Genomic DNA, 18,110 nt, shown 5'->3' on the forward strand with positions numbered 1-18,110 from the left:
GCTGTCCTTGCTAGTTAGATGTTGTCACCATAGTCACAACTACTGCTCTACAACACAGGTGAAGCTTCTGATGGAGCAGAAGTTTCACCCTTTACCAGTTGTCCTTCAGGGCCCAGTAACACCAGCTGGGCTGTGCTGCTAGCAAGCTCCAGAACAAGGCAACTGCTTCCGCTTCAGTGCAGCCATCCATTAAACTATTGCTTTAAGGGATTGGCATGGGTGCTTGTTAGACATCTTCATTTTGTGGTAGAAGATAATTTTTTTTTAAAAAAGACAACCTTAAGAAAACTCACTGTATGACCTGTTCTGTTTTCACTGCTCCGTCCCTGCTCACTTGACTCATCACCATTATGTTGTTTTTCTGAGTTGAAGTATAATACATGTTGAAAACCATGCACTTCACAAAGTTCCAATGTAATATTTGAGAAACTGGCTAAATAACTAAATCCTGAGGCAAACAGGATCTGCAAATTTTCACAGTAAAGGTTGGCACAACCAGCATGAAAATGCCTTTTCTTGCTCCCCCCTAAATACAAGGAGTGGTAGCTTGGTACCAGGGATGTTCTGGGGTTTTGGGTGTGTTAGATTTTTTTTTTAACAGAAGTTATCAGCTTGTCCAGAATCAGGACTGCATATTGGAAAGAGAGTACTTGGGGGTAAAAAGAGGAAAAGGGAGAAGGAATACTGAATTAGATCTCTGAAACTCCCCTACTGTTTTTGCCCCAGGGAGTTTGCAGTTTCCTGGTACTAACACACCATTTCTGCTCTATGGCATGTTATGATAGAGGCCTAGCAGAAGTTCCAGTTCTGGAAGTGCAGTGCATTGATTTGGTACAGATAAGAGAAAAAACACACAGAAGGCTGTGGCAAATTATCTACAGAGCTGTGACCTGCTTTTTGGCTACAGTGCTTTTTTTCTCTTTTGCTTTTAATCTAAAGATGTTCAACACTTCAATTAGAGAGAGAATAAAATTAAATAAAAATCACAGTCTGTGAATACATTCCTCAGCCTTTGGCTTCCTTCTGATGTTGGTGTGGCCTCCTCACCAATGTCTCTGCTAAAAGGCAGATCAAAAATCCTCAGGATCAGTTGGAACTTTGGTCTTTTGTCAGTGCATTTCCTAAGCTAACCAATGTAGCTGTTCCAAAATGACAATGTCTCTGAATCTGTGTTGCACAGCGTTCCTGCCGTTTGACTCAAGCTGCTTTCTAGAAGCCAAGGGTTGTATCAGGGAGCATAATTGCCCCAAGTAATCAACAAGCAGCTCACATGTGTTGAGAACAGAAGGCAACTTGTTGTAGGGTCACCCCAGATCTTCCTTAGCTTTTAATGCATATCCCACTAAGTGCCCTCACTATGTCATCATCTGGAAGTAGCCAGCACTTTTTGCATGATCTTTGAAGGTCAAATGGGAGTTGTGCCTAATGAAGGGCATTAGGGCAAGGCACGGTGTCCTTAAGGCTGTAAATGATGACAGCAAATGTCAACTCGCCAGCTCAGGGCTGTGCCCTCAGCATGGTTCCAAAGTGCAAACTGTAGTTTCATGTCACCATCTTGGTGTTCTAAGCTGAACCCCAGTGGACAACAAAATACTGGAAGCTGATCATGTTGAAAGCACCAGTTGTGTTGGAAGGGATGGTAGTGGTGAGCCCCCAGCTCTTTCTGAGTGTGGTAAGGAGTTGGTGGTGGTGTCAGATCTTCTCATTGCCTCCTTCCCAAAGAAGGATTCTCACACTTGTTGCTAAATTGGGGAAGAAGCTGCTGAGAGTTTTGTCTTGCTAATTTTATTTTTCAATAATCCTTTATTTAGCTATCAAAGGATTTTCACCCCAGCATAAGATCACTAGCTTCGAAGAGGCCAAAGGCTTAGATCGAATTAATGAGCGAATGCCTCCGCGCAGAGACGTGCCATCTGATGCCAACCTTAACTCCATCAACAAGGCAATCTCCACAGAGACTAATGGCACGGACAGCAACGGCAGTAATAGCAGCAATATCCAGTGACCACTGTCCGGGAGGGGGGTTGAGCTGCAGGGCGCGATGGGGTTGCTGCACGTCAGCAGTGGGATGTTCTTGCCTCTGATGATAGCTTACTTGCTCTGGGGGCCAGGTGTTGGATTCAGTTTACAAAAATCATCAACAAAGAGATCGTCAACTTTAATTTGGTGGGAGGGCGGGTGGGAGAGAGACACCTCCTTTGGATATGCCTTTAAATGCTTGTAGAAAAATGAAAGCTCATGCTGGTATATATTGCAAAGCTAGGGGAATGAACATGTTTTCCTACTACATTGGGAACGTCTAGCTATGTTACTGAAAGGCCTTTTATTATGTTACTGGACATGAAAACTTTGTTTAATTTCTTACTAACTATTGTACGTTTACAGTTGCAGCACTCAACATCTACAACATCGAAACATTTTTAAAAAAATGTACAAACTAAATAAGGACTATTTATTGATAATGTTTTGCTACTCTTGTCAGACAATGGCTATGAAATAAATTAGGCACTCTTTAAAAATATAGAGAAAAAAAGAAAAAAAAAAGTTGGAAATTTGTTTAAAATGCCAAAAAAAAAAAAGAGAGAGAGAGTGAGAGAGAGCGAGCGAGAGCGACAGTTTAATTTTGTACAGATTATGCTTACCTCAGGTTTCAGGTTTCTTTAGTGTGCTTCAATGCCCTTCTTTAAATATAACACTTACCTTACTAATTTGGCAGCAATTGTCTTTTTCTTTGTTAAAAAAAAAAAAACTGGAATTATAACATTTATCTTTTTTTGCTGTTTATATTTAGGGGGGTTTGGTTTGGGAGGTTTTCTGGGGTTTTTTTGGTAAAACAAGTCTTGGTTGTGGCTTGCTGAATTTAAATATTTATGAGTGGTGCATTTTTAAGTATAGTGAACAAGACACCATATTAAGTGCAGTGAAAAGCATCTATATTCTGTAAAAATCTGCCTATGCATGTTTTTTAAGAAAAAATGGCTGTATAGGCCTGTATGGGACTGTAATGCGCTTAGTGGTCTGACTTATACTGGAAATGTATGTATACTGGCGTACTTTATATTCTCTAAAAAGAAAATGCTTAATGCCTTTGAAATTTTGTAATCAAAAAAAGCTTTGAAAAATCTAAGGGGAGAGTATTCTTAAAGTTTTTAACATAAGCTTGTCAGTGCACATATAGATGGGTAGCATGTTTAGCAAACCTTGTGAAATTTAAATAAGTTTGTAGTTACATGTGAAATTCTAAATGCATGATAACTGTTAATGTCATAATGGTTTAGTCATTTTGTTCTGTTTTGTCATGTGCCACAAAATGTGTAATTTTTTCACTTTTTTCCCTTTGTATATCAGTTACGGGTTTCAACTGGTTCATTCTAAAAAAGAAAAGGAAACAAAACAAACAGTCCATTGATATTTTTTAACAATTGTATAAGTGCCCAAGTAATTCACTACAGCCTACAGCCTTGCCTTTGTAATTTGACTTCGAAATGTTGGCAATCAAAGCATGCACTTGTAACAATGAAAGAAGCATTTTATATTACTACTCAATAAAAATGTGCATGAACTTAAGTATTCTTCACTTTCTTGCTGTCTTAGTGGCAGAAGCACACAGGCATGAGGCACATGTACTTCTTGCTCTCTTTTGCTTTGGACAGAAAAAGACTGCTGGTGTAAGACATGAGTGACTTGTTTCATGAGTCAAGGTCAGTTCTTAACTAAGAAATAAACCCGTGTATTACCTAGCTGTTCTAGGCTACTGAATCTCTGCAGACTTCCCCCAAGGTCTGGTTGGAACATTGGGTTTTCACGAAAATGAGTAGGATGTAACCCACAAGTGGAGTGCACAAGAAAACAAGTGTGCTCTTGTGTGCTTTCCCCTTATCTGGAGTGTTTGAGAAGGTCAACAAGTATCATTTACAGTTATTACAGTTTTATTTCAAATGCTCTCTCTTTTAGTCAGAGAAGAACTGTCAAAGTTCTGTCTTCTCACTTTCTCCCTAACTGTGCTCACCATCCTTCCCAAGTCCATCATCCTGCGAAGAACTGACAGATGATGCCAAATGCTGCAGTGATGTGGGTATCGCCTTAGTCCTTCTTTCAGGTACCACTATTAAATGCAGGCTCAGTGCCTGCTTTCTTATATGTTTTTCCCGCTTTAGCTCTTGCTAATTTTGATGAAACGTGACAGGTGGCAAAAATAAAGAGGTTTCATAATATCTGGGACTGCTTCAGATGTAATTTTTCATTTCAGATTGTGTAGAGGTGCAGCACAGACACATGCGTTCATTTGCTGGGTGGAGCTGTTTGTCCCTCTGGTTCACGGGCACGGTGTGTGCAAGAAGGGAATGGTGACAGTTTGCGTGCCCACTGAGCCCTGTGCTAACAGAACACCACAGGTCACCTGAGGTAAGTTCTTCTGTGGAGACGCCCTGTGCCGCACACAGCAGCACTGCTGGGCAGTGCAGCAGTGGCTGCTGTCTGCTTGCATTTCACTTGGGCCCTGGCAGTTCCACCAGCCAATCTGACAGTAAGAAAGGGGCTTTTCTGCTCAGCAGCGACTGTGTGTAGGCCTCTAGGTAGATCTTACCCAAAAGATCTGTGCTACAAATCAGAGGTGGGACTGGAAATGTCTGTTGTAGTTGCTGAAGAGTTAGGTAAGCAAGTCAGCTCAGGATGAGTGATCCACTAGGGAATGTACAAAGTGTCTGGTCACAAAGGAGATTTTGAAACTCTTATTTGCATCTCAGAAGAATGAAAATTGCCTGGAGCATGAAAAATAGCAGTGTCCTGTGTATCCAGGTAGGATAGCCTGGCTCCCTCCTGAAGCAAGCTCTGCCATCCTACTGGGGACGTAGGACAGTTTCTGGATGGCTCAAGGGATATAGTCTAAGCTATACTCAAATGTTCCTGGAAGGACCAAAAACAACTTCCAAAGCTTGTCTCATTTCAGGGTATCCAGTCTCTTCCAGCTTCCCTCCAGTTTCCTAATGCAGAAGAAACTATGGATGAATTTGAAGAAAAACCCTGCTGTCACTGAAGGCTAAGTTTTGGATTCTGTGACCTCAAGAGTGATGTGTCATGTACTGGACTGTGTCTCCCAGTACAGATTTCTTCCTTCTTACCAAATACCCCACCTTAATGCCAAAACCATCATTGGTGCTTACTTGAGAGATTTCCTGTGTTTTTTAACAACTTCAATCTTGCTGTGTGAGATGGTATTTGATACTATTTCATGCACTAGCATAATTTTGCTTTTCAACAGCTATTAAATATGAAGTGCATTAGGTCTTGGTGTATATTTTTTGCAGAAGACAACATTCAGTTTTTGTCTGGGTTTTCCTCCAGAACTGCAGTAGATTTAACCCTGCTTAAGCTTGTGCCAGTGTTGCCAACAGTTGGGCGCAGCTGGGAATTCTTTCAGCATTTTTCCCTTCTAAGGCCTCTAGAGGAGTCCTGATATCTCTCTTCCCTAGCTTTAGTTTTTAGTGAAGTGGCATTCAGAGTGTAAAATAATGAAAATTTTGGGGACATTTTTTGGGTGCAAGCTGAATTTACGATTTTAATCCTTAGAAATCAGTTTTCCTTTTTTTTTTTTTTTTCAAGATACTGTTGCTCAGATTAGTCAGATTGATGAGTCTTCCCACTTCTTTGACTAAGAGAGGGATGTGAGAATCGGCTATTCCAAATGCTGAAAAACCACAAGCACCAAAACAACCATTTGAAAAAATAGTTTTCAGTTTGCTTTCTGATGTTTAATCCCCTTAGAAGCGGCCATTTTGGGCATGTAAAAGGATGAGATTTCTTGGTCTTCAATGATTTAGGAAAAAATATATCTACATTCACATTTTCATATGTAAATATTCATACTTGTGGGCACTTTCATGTCAGTAAAAAGAGATGATGGAGCTAGACATAGGGGTTGGGTTTTGTGTCTTGCTGAGCTGATTTTGCAGTATCAGGCCTGCTAAGCTTTATAAAATAAAAGTTTTGTGAGGCCCTGAATTTTTTTAAATATATTTTTAAATAACTCGAGAGCAGTTTCAGTTTTACATGTGACACCAGGTTTCATCAGGCTGACAGATAGCTGTGTGCTCTGGGCAGTATTCTGCCAATGATTGCAAAGGTAAGGGCTGCCTTGGCTCTTTCATCCCTGTCAGAAGCTTGTTTTAGGTAAAGTATCTTGGCAAAGAATGTGCTGAAGGACTGATTTAGCTGCCAGTGGGAAGCCTGAAGGCATGGTGACAGTGTCTGCTCCTTTGTGAAGCTCCACTTGTAGCCATCATTAGTTGCTCTGGGATTTCCCACGGCCCCTCTTCCCTTTTGGGCAAAGCCTGGCACAGTTGTTTGCTGGAAATTTGGGTCTGGACACCCAGTTAGGCAATTCTTAGAGCAGCAAGACTTGAGCAAGAGGTGGTTGTTTCATATTTTAGCTTTTGCATTCTTGAGGCAGTTGATGCTGATGACCATGCTGTGATTGAGCAAGCCCATTGCTCTCAATATTTGGCTATTTTATAGTCTTCTTTTGCTTTGAATAAGCAGTTGAACACTGCGACCTGGGCTAATTTTTCAGTGTTCTGTGTCAGAGGAATCTGGCATAGAACAAAACTGCTGTTACATTACAGCGCTGAGATCAGCTCCTCACACAGGATCAGCTGGAGCAGTTAACTGGGGCCATGTACAGTCAGGTCTTGACTATCTGCAGGGATGAAGACTCTGCAACCTCTCTGGGCAAGCTGTGGCAGTGCTTGAGAGCTCTTAGAGTAGAAGAGACTTTTCCTTTCATTTAAAATTTTGCTGTATTTCAGTTTGTGTCCAAAGGCTTTTGTCCTGTTCCCAGCCCTCACCAAGAAGAGCGTGGCTCTTTCCTTTTACTGCCCCGCCAAGTACTTATATGCCTTTTCTCCAGGCTGAGCAGTCTCAGCTCTCTCCATCTCTTCAGGTCTGCCAGTCCCTTAATCATGTTTTTGGTCCTTTTTTGACCTCACTCCATTAAGTCCATGTCTGTCTTGTGCTGGGGAGCTCAGACCTGGATACAGCTTTCCAGGTGTGTCTCACCAGTGGAGAGTGAGGGGAGGAAAAGACTCGATCTGGTTGCCTGCACGTGCCACTAAATTTCTACAATATATGCCAGTAATTTAAGACAAGGGAAGACATTTCTGACATTGCAAGTTGAAGAGATGGGAGCCGTGCCTCAGAAAGTGGAAGATGCAGAGGGACATTGCAAGTGCAGAGCTGCGATGTACTAAGGTACAGATCCAAAAAGATAAGAGAAAATGAATGCCTTGCCAGACTTGAGAGTACAGTGAAAGACTGGAATAATAAAAATATTATTAATAATTATTTAATAATAGTTAATAATAAAAATAAATCTCATTGCCAGATTATCCAGTAAGTATCAATTGCAAGAGGGAGGACCCTCTTCACTCTTCGTCTGCTACTGTGTCCTACCTACTACTGATCCTTCAGAAGGTGAAGCAGTCATGAAAAAAAATCTCACCAAATTTTTACAGAGGGGAATAGTCCCTTCTTGCATTCAGCAAGCAAGTGGCCGAAGCATGTGGTATGTATAAAATCATTATTGTGGTGCAGATCTGCACAGTATCTGGACATCACCTAAATGAGAGGTCTTGTGCCTCCCTGGGGAGGGAGAAGTAACCTGACAGGGTTGCCTGAGGAGGGGTTAATTTGTTTATTTGTCACTTAGTGGTTTATTGTTTTCAGTACATATTTAATAAGCTTTGTACTCAGACTGCATTTTTCTGAAAAGAAAGAGCACCCTGAAGGGAATATGGGTCTGACACTGGCTGAGCTTAAATAAAGCTGCAGAGCTGAGGGACTGAGAAGGCCCCACATCCATGGATCAGAGTGTCAGAGAAAGGAAAGGAATGAGTAGTGGAACTGGGAGGAGGGGTTGGGATATTTATTTCACTCCTTTTTCAAGGTAGCTGGGAGAAGAGACAGTGGCAACAATGCTGCACTAGTCTGAGATGGTGAGATAAGGAAGCTGTACCAAGCTCCCAGGGCTTTAGGTAGGCCATGACAGAAACTAGGCTGATAAAATTCACCTTAGACTAGATGCACTTAAAGATTATAGTGGAGTTCAGGCACTGACCTGAAGGCAGTCGTGTCGGAAAGGAAAGCAGGCAATGGCATGAGAAGTAGTTTCAGAGGGCAGACCTGCGATAAGGAACAAATTGGGATTCGGAGCCCTGGCAGAGGAAGAAACGCAGATTGTGGAATAGAGTGATGCATTTATTACATGCTGAAGAGTTATATCAGTTCAGCCTTAGTGCAAGGATGCCTATTACTAGGGAGTTTGGACCTTGTACAAGGGAGTTGCCGTGAAGTCAGCTGGGATGACTGGCTAAAGCCTGGGCTCTCTGCAGGATGAGAGGGCAGGAATTACAAGGACCTTAAATCTCAACTAGCCTTGTAAGGTAGGGCTTGCAACTAACATCTCAGAGAAAAATAAAAAGCTAACAAGGAATGGAAAAATGACCTGTTAGCCAAGTAAGCTGGACATGGCCAGTCAAATCTAGGAATACAGTGAAAACCAGCATGAGTCCAGCTAAGTTATCTTTGCCGATCATGGTTGAAAAGCAGCAGAAAACTTTTTAGACGCTTGAATAGAAAAAGCAAGGTTAAGTAAGTGGGAAATGATGCAATGAGGATAAGGGAGATGTCTAAAGTATTTGCTAAAGGACTGTGGAGGGAAAGCCAAGAATGAGATTTAGAGTATGGAAACAAGGAATACAGGAGTCGAGACAGAAGCAAGTTAAGAGCTGAAAGCCCTTATTCCAGGAAATTGCAAAATTTTCTTTCCTAGTCACAACAGAAAATACCACATTTGCTTGCTCGTCAAATAGCAATGCTCTTTAACTGCCCTCTGAACGGCTTTAACTGCCCTCTGAATGGGTGGTATGTTTTGAAAATATGCTTGGCGAATATGTAAGTACAGAAATTTATATAAATCAGGAGCAACCACAGGATGATTTGTCTGAGTGTAATCATATGCAAGGATTGAAATTTTGAAGGAACTACTGACCACAATGTGTGTGAGGGGCTGTTTGCTGCAGTACTGTGTGGCAAACAGACACAAATTATGCATGTTAGGAACACGTACATAAAAGCTGAAGCAGAAAGGAACCAGATGGAGGGAAGATGACAATTGTCGATGTTGGAGAGGAAGTTATGGTTACTAAAAAGGTTCCTCAGATGTAGCAGGCAGAAATTTAGCAAAGCAAGAAATGCTCGTGACATTGTAAGTTGTTTTCATGGTTCCCTTTTTTTGCATCTGCCTCTCCATCCACTTAGAACTTTCCTTGGGAGACTAGGATTACTGAGGGGCATCAGGATTCCTAGGAGGGATCGTTGCTGGAGGGAAGTTCTTCCACATGTTTCTCTTCCTTTTCCTTATTTTCTTCCCCCCTTGTCTTCTTTTCTGTCCCTTGTTCTTTTGCTTTATCACAGCCACCATTTTGCCCCTGGTTCCTTTTCCCAGATGCCCTGGGGCGCTGCCACTGACTGCGTGCTGGGCTCAAGCTTTTTGTTCCTATTAACAGAGTCAGGACTGTTCCTTGGGAATAGGTGGTGCTAGGAAAACACTGGTATTTGTGGGGAAACGGTGACTGGACGGGAGAATAAGAATTTTTCTCTTAGCAGATGGGGAAATAACATTGGTAACAAGCTTATAGATACATTGTGCAGAGTGCTGATGTTGCTGCAGAAGTAGGTTGGCATCAGTGGGTAATAGTACTGATCCTTGCTGAGGAGCTGGTAGGGAAAACAAGCAGAGGGATCAGCTCTGGGTAGGGGGAGAAAGTGGGCTTCTAGCCTTTTCTGCCTCTGTGTGCCTATTTTAGTTTCAGAGAAGAAAAAAAAATAAAGGTTGTGCCTTCACTATCCCCCAGCAAAGTTTGTCTTGGCTTTTTCACCCCTACAGTTTTTTCTTGCAAGAAGTGATTCATGCGTGTGCTTGCATATGGAAATAGATTTGCAAGACTTGCCAAACAACGCACCTCCTAAAAGCACAGCTGGGTGCTGACACCGCAGTGTTTCCCTCAGTCCAGAAAGTTAAATCCAGAAATAACCTTCCATCTCTAACAGCTCGATGACTCATGCAGGCTTTGGGAGGGTGCAGGGATTCCCGTCCCCAGAAAGCCCTGCTGCTGCTGCTGCTGCTGCTGCTGCCAGGGGGCTTGGGGGGAGCTCACTGCCAGGGAACAGCTCCTGGAGGAGTCTGCACCAGGAGATGCCATCCAGCCCACCAAGTAAAGCAAACTGCATCTGTGGGGACCAAGAGCTTTACACCCAAAGGAGTATAAAAGCAGGCATGTATGCCCTGGCCCAGGCTCCCTGGGGATGTGTGTCTGCAGCTTCCTAATGGGGAATGGGGGGAACCACATCAGTACTCGTGGTCCTGATTCACCAGCTTCCCAGCCACGGTTCCCACTGTGGCTCAGCTGGCAGCTCCTAAATTATGTGTTTTCTATTTAAAACCACCAAAGCCATCAATCATGTGGATTGTCTGAAACTCAAGGGGTTCATCCTTGTGAATGAGCACCTCTGGGGTGGTCTTCTATAATGGCTGAGAATATATGCTATGACATCTAGTGGAATCTAATTTCAACCTTCCCTATCCATGGCAGGGGGGATTGGAACTACTGAGTTCCCTTCCAACCCAGGCCATTCTATGATGCCATGATCTACAGTGATTATTCTATTAAGATATGGATAGCCACTAAGATAAAGATATCTATGCACTAGTTACAGAATAGACAGTTGCTCTGCAATGCCTGGAATTTCTTGCTGGAGTGTTCGTTGGCATCTTTGTTCCCGTGTGAGTCCTAGAGTACGAAGATTTAAGTAAAACTATCAAAGGAAATACTTCACCACTACCATTACCAATCCACTACCTGTGGATTGTGCTTTTATTATTGTTTTTTAACACAGGTAACCCAAGTTCACATTTGTATGTAGTGCAGCAAAACTACTCCTGGCTCCTCACAGCTTCATCAGGAGTGTGCATGCAGCATCAGCACAGGCTCTGCTGTGTGCTGTGTATATCTGTAGATGTGTGTGTGTGTGTATGTTACCTAGCATGGGTATTTTGGGGAAAGAATATGATATTTTTTCAGCATTTAGATTATCTCAGTATCACACAGTTACCAAGAGACAAGATGTAAAAGTGGGATATTGCCATGTCTGCCTTTTTGCCCCCCTTGCTGTGTCTGCAGGTGTAATCTGGCCCTTCCTCTGGGTTTCTTCACTGCCCTTTCCTGGAAAGACCGAGGGACTTTCTAGTCCCTCCCTGGGAAAGCTGAAGCACAGAGATGACCCAGTGATGGCTTAAAGCCTCTCAGCCTGTGTGGCAATAGCACCAGCACCAAGAACACCTGCAGCCCATCCCCACAGCACCTGGTTCAAGGGGACTGAGGCTGGGAGGAATAACTGCAGCTCACTAAGCCAGAATTTCTCAGGAATCAGAGCACAGCCCAGCAAACAGCACTTTAGGGCTGAAAAGTGTATGTGTGGGGAACATTATTGTTACTTTTCCTACTGTTGCTGGCCTGGCAGCCTTGCCTGCCTTTAACTGCATTTCCTTTAGGTGAAGCAGGAGGCCAGAGATGACCCCATAAGGTGAGGATGTGCTGCAGACAAGCCAAAGCCAGCAGCCAGGTCAGAAGCTTGCCTGCTCAGACCACACTGCACATGTTTGGAGGAAACCTGAGCCTGTGGGAGCTCGGGGGCTGCCCAGTCAGTCACTGGGATTCACATCAGGATGATGAGAGCACATGTGTTAAGGCAAAAATATTTCTGTGCAGTTCAGCAACTGCCAGAGTGTTCTCAGGAGAAGAGAGCAGTACAGTGCAGAGCAGCAGGACAAAGGGATATCTGGGCTACTTAGAGCTGGAAGGGAGTTTTGGGTAATATTGTTAATGGTGCGATGCTTTTTTTTAGTGAAGCTTGTAGAGGAATATCTTTGTATCTAATGGAATAACTGTCATTATTTCCTGTCTCTGAAATATTTCCAGTCTCCTGTAGTATCACATGTACTGGAGAGGTCTCAGGGATTGCCTGTTTGCAAGGGTAATGAAAGGCAAAGGCTCAGGGAATGGAAGGAAATACAAGAGAAATGAGAGAAAATGCGATGTTAATAGCAGAAAATGTATTTTTTCCAAAACTCCTATTTTTCTTTTTATAACAAAGATTAATTAAGGATAAAAACCCCTGAAATATACATAATTTGAAAGAGATCAGCTGGGAATGAAGCTTTAGCAAAATTGTCAAAAGACTAAACACATCATTTATCTCTGCAACACAGCTGAGATGCAACAAAAAAAATGCATTCTGCTGAGCACTGAAAATTAAATTAAGTCATGCTTGCGTGAGCATTTGTACATCACTGGAATAAAACTCTGGGGTTTTGTGACTGGATTGGGTACTGAAGTCTTTGGGGTGTCAGTTGTAGGATGGACATGCCTGGTTACAGGCAGGCTCCTGCTCCATCAGTGGATCACAGCAAATACATCCATAGTGGCTGCCGAGAACTGAGGGATGCAATGCCTTGGAAATCACCATCCCTAGAAGGGTTCAAAAGCCATGTGGATGTGGCACTTAGGGATGTGCTTTAGGGGTTAGATGGTGTTAGAGCTCTTTTCCAACCTTAATAATTCCTTTTGATCACCCAGACTTCCTAGCCTTTGGTGAGGACCTTGTTCTCCTCAAAAGCTGCCACCATCCTTAGTGATGTGCAGGGTGGTTGGTGGCTGCCTGATGTCTTCCACAGCCTTCTCCTGGCCCTGCAGTTTCACAGAGTGTAGCTCAGAACAACAAAGGCTTGCAAGGTATATTCTTCAAGGGGGTCCTTATGGAACCTTCCCTGAACTGAATTGCACCTCCTGGGGAAAAGAACTGTAATTCCTTTCTCTTTTTTCCTTTTTCATGACCAGCAGATCATTCGAACATCCAGCAAAAACTCTCAGAGAGGCCAGGCTATTTCTGGGCACCGCCTGGCCCTGCTGCACGGGGAGCAGCAGCTCCCAGTGAGGAGCTGGCAGTGCCATCACCCCCTGCCATGTGAGGTTCGGAGCATCCGGGCCTCTGCATCCCTACGTTTAAGCGAAACTGGTTGCCATGGTGACAGTGGGTCTTACTAAATATGGCCCCCGATGCCCAAAATCTCGTGGGTGGTAACAGCTGAGGTGCGTGCAGAGTCCCTGCCAACACCAGAAACCTGCTGGTGTGGCTCACCACAGGGAAAGTGCTTGCACTGGTGAGTGAACCAAGCCCCTCTGGTTTCTCTGGTGGCGGTGGTGTCAGTTTTGGGTTGCTGATTTTTATCTTCCGCAGGTCCCCGCATGCTCCCCAGAAGATGCAGACTGGCCCGGGGAGCCTGTGCTGCAGCTGGTAAGAGGCTGCAATAGATTTATCTTACAAGAGCAGGGGGGACTTGCAGCCTTTTCACTCCTCGGTGTGGCACGGTAGCTACGTAGCTATTCCCGTGCCTGTCCGTACCGGGCTGCACGAGGAGGGAGGGCGAGATTACACGGATACAATCATCAGCCTTGTAATTACACGCAGCAGCCCCAGACACCCTCTTGGGTTTGCTGTACGAATCTAGTAAGACTCGGGCATGGGACTATTACAGGCTAAGGAAACCTGTGTTTGCCAGACCTTTTCCTGCGGCTTTCCCGCGGAGAGCTGTGGTGTGTAATGCAGCAGTGTGCGCGGAGCTGGAGGCTGGCCGTCCGTGTGTCCCTCTGGCTCTGCTCCGCTCAGCTCCGCAGTGTCCCACCGAGGAGAGGCAGGAGGTTCACACGCCGGCAGCCTCTCCCAGGCACGGGGGTGGCGTTTGCTCGCTGGAGGTGGGAGCTTTTCTGTGCTGTCTGCCCATCTGCACAGCTCTCACGCTGTGCTGGGGGTTGTTGGAGCAGTGGGACACGAATCCGCAGTGCTCCCAGCTCCCTGCGACAGCCCGAGCAGCTTCTGGGCTCCCCTCCCGACAGATTTCAGTGCAAGGCTCCCCACAGTGTGGGGCAGGATACAGGGGTCCAGCCCTCACTGACAAAAAAACTGTGCTCGGGTTTTGGAGCCAGCAAGGCAGCAGGAGCCACGCGCTCATCTCTGCAAGCTGTGGGAGATGCGCGTGGGATGAGATGGAGCTGGAGCATATAGGGGAAAGGTGCAAGGTGAGGATCCCCCTGTGCCTCTCGGCATGCAAAGGAAGAGAAGGGAACACATCAGAGGTTACAGCTCCTGCTTGAGCTGTCTCCCAGAGCTTCCCAGCTTCTTCAAAACCTTTCTAAGACAGATTTTCCTGAAAAATGACAAATAACTCGTTCTTGAGGTATGAGGCATTGGGAGGAGAAGGGCAAGGAGTGAGAAATACGATGCTGCAAAAATTCCAGAAGCCATTGCAGCTGATACATAACAAACCTAGAAGCAAAGGCAGCGAGGGAGGGAGGAAGCCTGTGAGACGGCCCTGCAAGGACAGCTGCTTGCCAGAAAAGCAGAGAGAGGAAAAGGGGGCCAAGCACACCAGTTTTGCAGATTAAAAAAACATATACACAAGGAGAGGTCAGCAACAGGAATTACTGAGGTGGTATGAAGGCCATCAGTGTCATCCACCCTCAGCAGGTGCCCCAGTACAGGAGTGGTGGCTTCTGTGCTGGGTCTGCTCTCCAGGCTGGTCCAAGGCACTTGGCCAAGTGTGGGCCACATGGGGCTGGGGCTGAGCTGTAGCTGTTAGCATCCAAGGGGGCAGAGAAGAATTTGGTGGGAATCAGGGAGGGAGTCTGAAGGATGGAAATCACACATCACCCTTGTTTCCATTTCTCAATGGAGGCGAGGAGGTGTCTTTTGGAGGTTGGAGGTGGTTGCACTTTTTAAATAGTGAGTGAAATGTGAAAAATAAAATTGTTCCTGGTCCTACACCCTTGGAATGATTTATGTTGGTATTTAATCCCACATGTGTTTCCCTACCCACCGTGTTCTGGATTTTCTCTGCACTTTTGGGAAAGCAGTGGGTAAGCAGCACACTCCTAATTACAACCCAGGGCTGTTTGGACACGGAGGAGAGAGGCAAAGAGAAATAAATAAATTAAAAGTCCCATCACTGTAATGAATATGAATATGAGTCCCACTCTTTGCAAAGCCCACAGTTGTATTCCAGGGAGATTGCAAGTTACTGGCAGCAATTTTTCAGTCTGACTGGCTCAGGGTTGGGCTGGTGGCAACGTTTGGTCTCCATCCTTTGCACTGCTGAGACAAGGCAAAATGTGTCAGTGTCAGGGTCTTGTTTGGGCGTATCTACATGGCCAGGGTGGTGCATCTGCCCCAGTCCTGCAGGTGCAGAAGGAGGTTTTAGGGGCTGGTTTGCAGGGTGGGACAGGTGGCTGCTGGGGAGTGCTGGGGTACGCCCAGGGAAGCACTGTGTGCTGCACACTGTGCTTGCTGGCACGGATGTTTGCTTTTATGGCAAGCATATCTCAAGAGCTTATGTTTAAACTTCCAGGCTGTCCTTGCCTCCATGTGTTGTTGGACTGCACAGCTGTATCCTTCATTAAAAACAAATGTGAAAGCACCTGTGCTGCCTCTGGGCAGGGACTCAAGCCTTGGTAACAGGATCATGAGGAGCGAGGGAGGAAGCAGTGCTGGGCGCATGCATCCCCAGGATGCTCCTTTTGCTTGCTTCCCCACAAAATCCTGTTGTCTTGGCTGGTGGGGCTGGCAAGAGGGAGCTGTCAGTGGATGCAGGTAGGGGCTGCTGCTGCCTGCATGGTTCCCACTGCCAGTCAATTAATTAATAAAGCTTTCTGGCACCTTATCAGATCCACAATTCAGTCAGTTTAGGCTCCCTGTGGCAAGTCATCCGTGACTGTTTTTATTCACTCTTCTTTCTGGCTGCAGGTCCCTCAGCAGGCTGCCTCAGGCCAGTGGAAAATCAGGCGAGCTGTTCTCAAAATGGGGATGATGAGTGTTTTCCCTGCCCAGTGCTCTGTCTTGCAAGTTTGGCTGAGCTCTCTGCATCATCTCCCTGAGCCCATCACCTTGACATGGTTCAGAGCAGTTGTGCAGTGGCCAGCTGCTATTTTTTTTCCTCCTTGGGTGAGGTTCTTTTGCTTTGCTTCAGGTTTTGGGAGGGATCCAGGGGCTTTTGGTTGATTTGCACAAGGCCACATTGGCACAAGTAGCTGGTGAATATGGGAAGAATGCATTCCTAAGGCACTTTCTGTGGGAAGCATCTGCTCTCTTCCCTCTATCAGGGAGCACAGCACTCACGAGAATTCTGGGGATAATGGAGCTTCTTCCACACACCTTTCCCCCATGCCTGGCAGTTCTTGTAGAAGCAGTCCGTTTCTTTGGCAAGGAGCTGTGCAAAACCTATACTCCTTAGGGATGTGCTGGTGATGCTCATTTCCATTTCTGCCTCTGTACCAGCTCTGGAGGCAGCCTGGGAGCTGGTACCTGACTGGTCCCAGTGCCTCTCATGCCCCATGAGATGTAATGAATGAAATATGAAGTGAGAAAAAAAAAAACCCTCATTTTGGTTTTGAAAACTGAGGTATTTCTCTCTTTTTTTACCTTCAGAACACAGAGCACTGGGTGGTATTAGATTATTTCCCCTCCATCAACCTTTGTCTTTTCAGAGATCAAAGATGTTGGAGGAGAGAAATGGAAGTCAGTGTTTGTATTTTTCAATGAAAGAGCAAAGAGTCCAAATCTCTCCAACCTTTGACATGTACAGTTATTCTTTCCACATAATAAAATCTTTGAGGGCTGAAACTACAATTGCTTATGGTCATTAATGTTGTTACTGATGACTTGTCCTGCATTAGGTACTAAAAATGCACTCAAGGCTCACCCTTCTGCAGTGTCTGATAGAAAAAAATTCTGTATTTAGAGTTCCAGGCCCTGCTTTTTCCCATTGGAGTTGCCCTCATCTCAACTGTGCCACTAGAGGACCTGCTTTGAAGAGTTTCCATGGAGGCACATGCACTGTAAACCCCAACATCTCCCCTCACCTCTCATCCTCATCCTCCTATCACTGATTTTCTGGTCCCACAGCTTTCAACATGCAGGACAGACACACAGCTAGAAGTATGATCTGAGAATTTCCAAGCAGTTAAATAATCAGTGGTTTACCTTCAAAAGCAAAATAACGTGATTTAAAATAAAACCAATTTGCCTTGAAAATGGCAGATTTATATTCTAGGGCATATGAAGAAACTCAGGGATTTAGTCAACTAGCAAGGAGAAAAAAGCCCAAAAACCAAAGGGGAAAAAACCCTGCTGCAAGCAGTATTAGCTGCCAAAGCCATAATTGTGCAAAGCTGGAAATCCCTTGCTCAGCTGAACCTAGCGCATTGGTATAGCATCTTAAGTGAATTAGCTGGCATTGGAAAGCTATAATTTCTTATAAATAATAAACCAAATGTTTTTTTTCAAGTCATCCTGACAGTTTTCTTGGAAATCTGAAAATACAGTACTCATGTTAACCAGCTGTGTCATCTGGATCAGCATTTCATTTTGCAATGGGAATTATAAAAGGTAACATCTGTAAAGCAGCATAATTCATATAGATTATGACGTGCAGAAATACATCAGCTATGAAGTGATAATTTAAAAATCATTATCCCTGTAATTTATTAATATGTTCATATTACATAGTAATTTATGCTGTTATTTTGTCACTTTTGTTTGGCTTTTAGTTTTGCATGTTAATCTTGTGTGCATAGACAGGCTATTCAGCTGCCTGCCCAAAAGCCCAGCCTGCATGCTGCAGGTGGCTCTCCCTGGTCTGTGCTTTGGGATGATCCCAACTGCTCCTGTATGCTTGGGTGCATTCATAAATGCTAAGATCAGACCAAAAAAGGAGGTAAGGCAGTGTGGTTGTTGTGTTTACTGAAGGAAAGCTGTTGGTTATCTTGTTCCTCCAAGTGTTTTTAGGCTGTGAGGAATGAGGCTGTTTTGCCAGCATGACCTTCCTTAAGGCAGATTTTTCTACTTCTACCACCCAGACCCTTGGTGCCATCAGATCTCTTCTGCAGTCACTGGGGCTTTCAGATTTTGCCACACTGGGTAGTGACAAGCTGCCCTAAACCCCTTCC

General features: G+C 44.7%; 1 protein-coding gene across 4 annotated transcripts in view; it reads left to right on the top strand.

Moving 5' to 3' along the window:
- PPP3CA (protein phosphatase 3 catalytic subunit alpha) overlaps positions 1 to 2,130 on the top strand; it is a 170,430-nt gene extending 168,300 nt beyond the window's left edge. For all 4 annotated transcript variants that reach the window (XM_062493819.1, XM_062493817.1, XM_062493816.1 and 1 more), the window contains one exon: positions 1,812 to 2,130. In XM_062493819.1, coding sequence (XP_062349803.1) covers positions 1,812 to 2,005 — 194 coding nt within the window. In that variant the 3' untranslated portion in view covers positions 2,006 to 2,130. The remainder of the gene's footprint in view (positions 1 to 1,811) is intronic.
- The last annotated feature ends 15,980 nt before the right edge of the window (positions 2,131 to 18,110 follow it).

This window comes from Cinclus cinclus, chromosome 5, assembly GCF_963662255.1.
Source record: "Cinclus cinclus chromosome 5, bCinCin1.1, whole genome shotgun sequence".
NCBI lineage: Eukaryota > Metazoa > Chordata > Aves > Passeriformes > Cinclidae > Cinclus > Cinclus cinclus.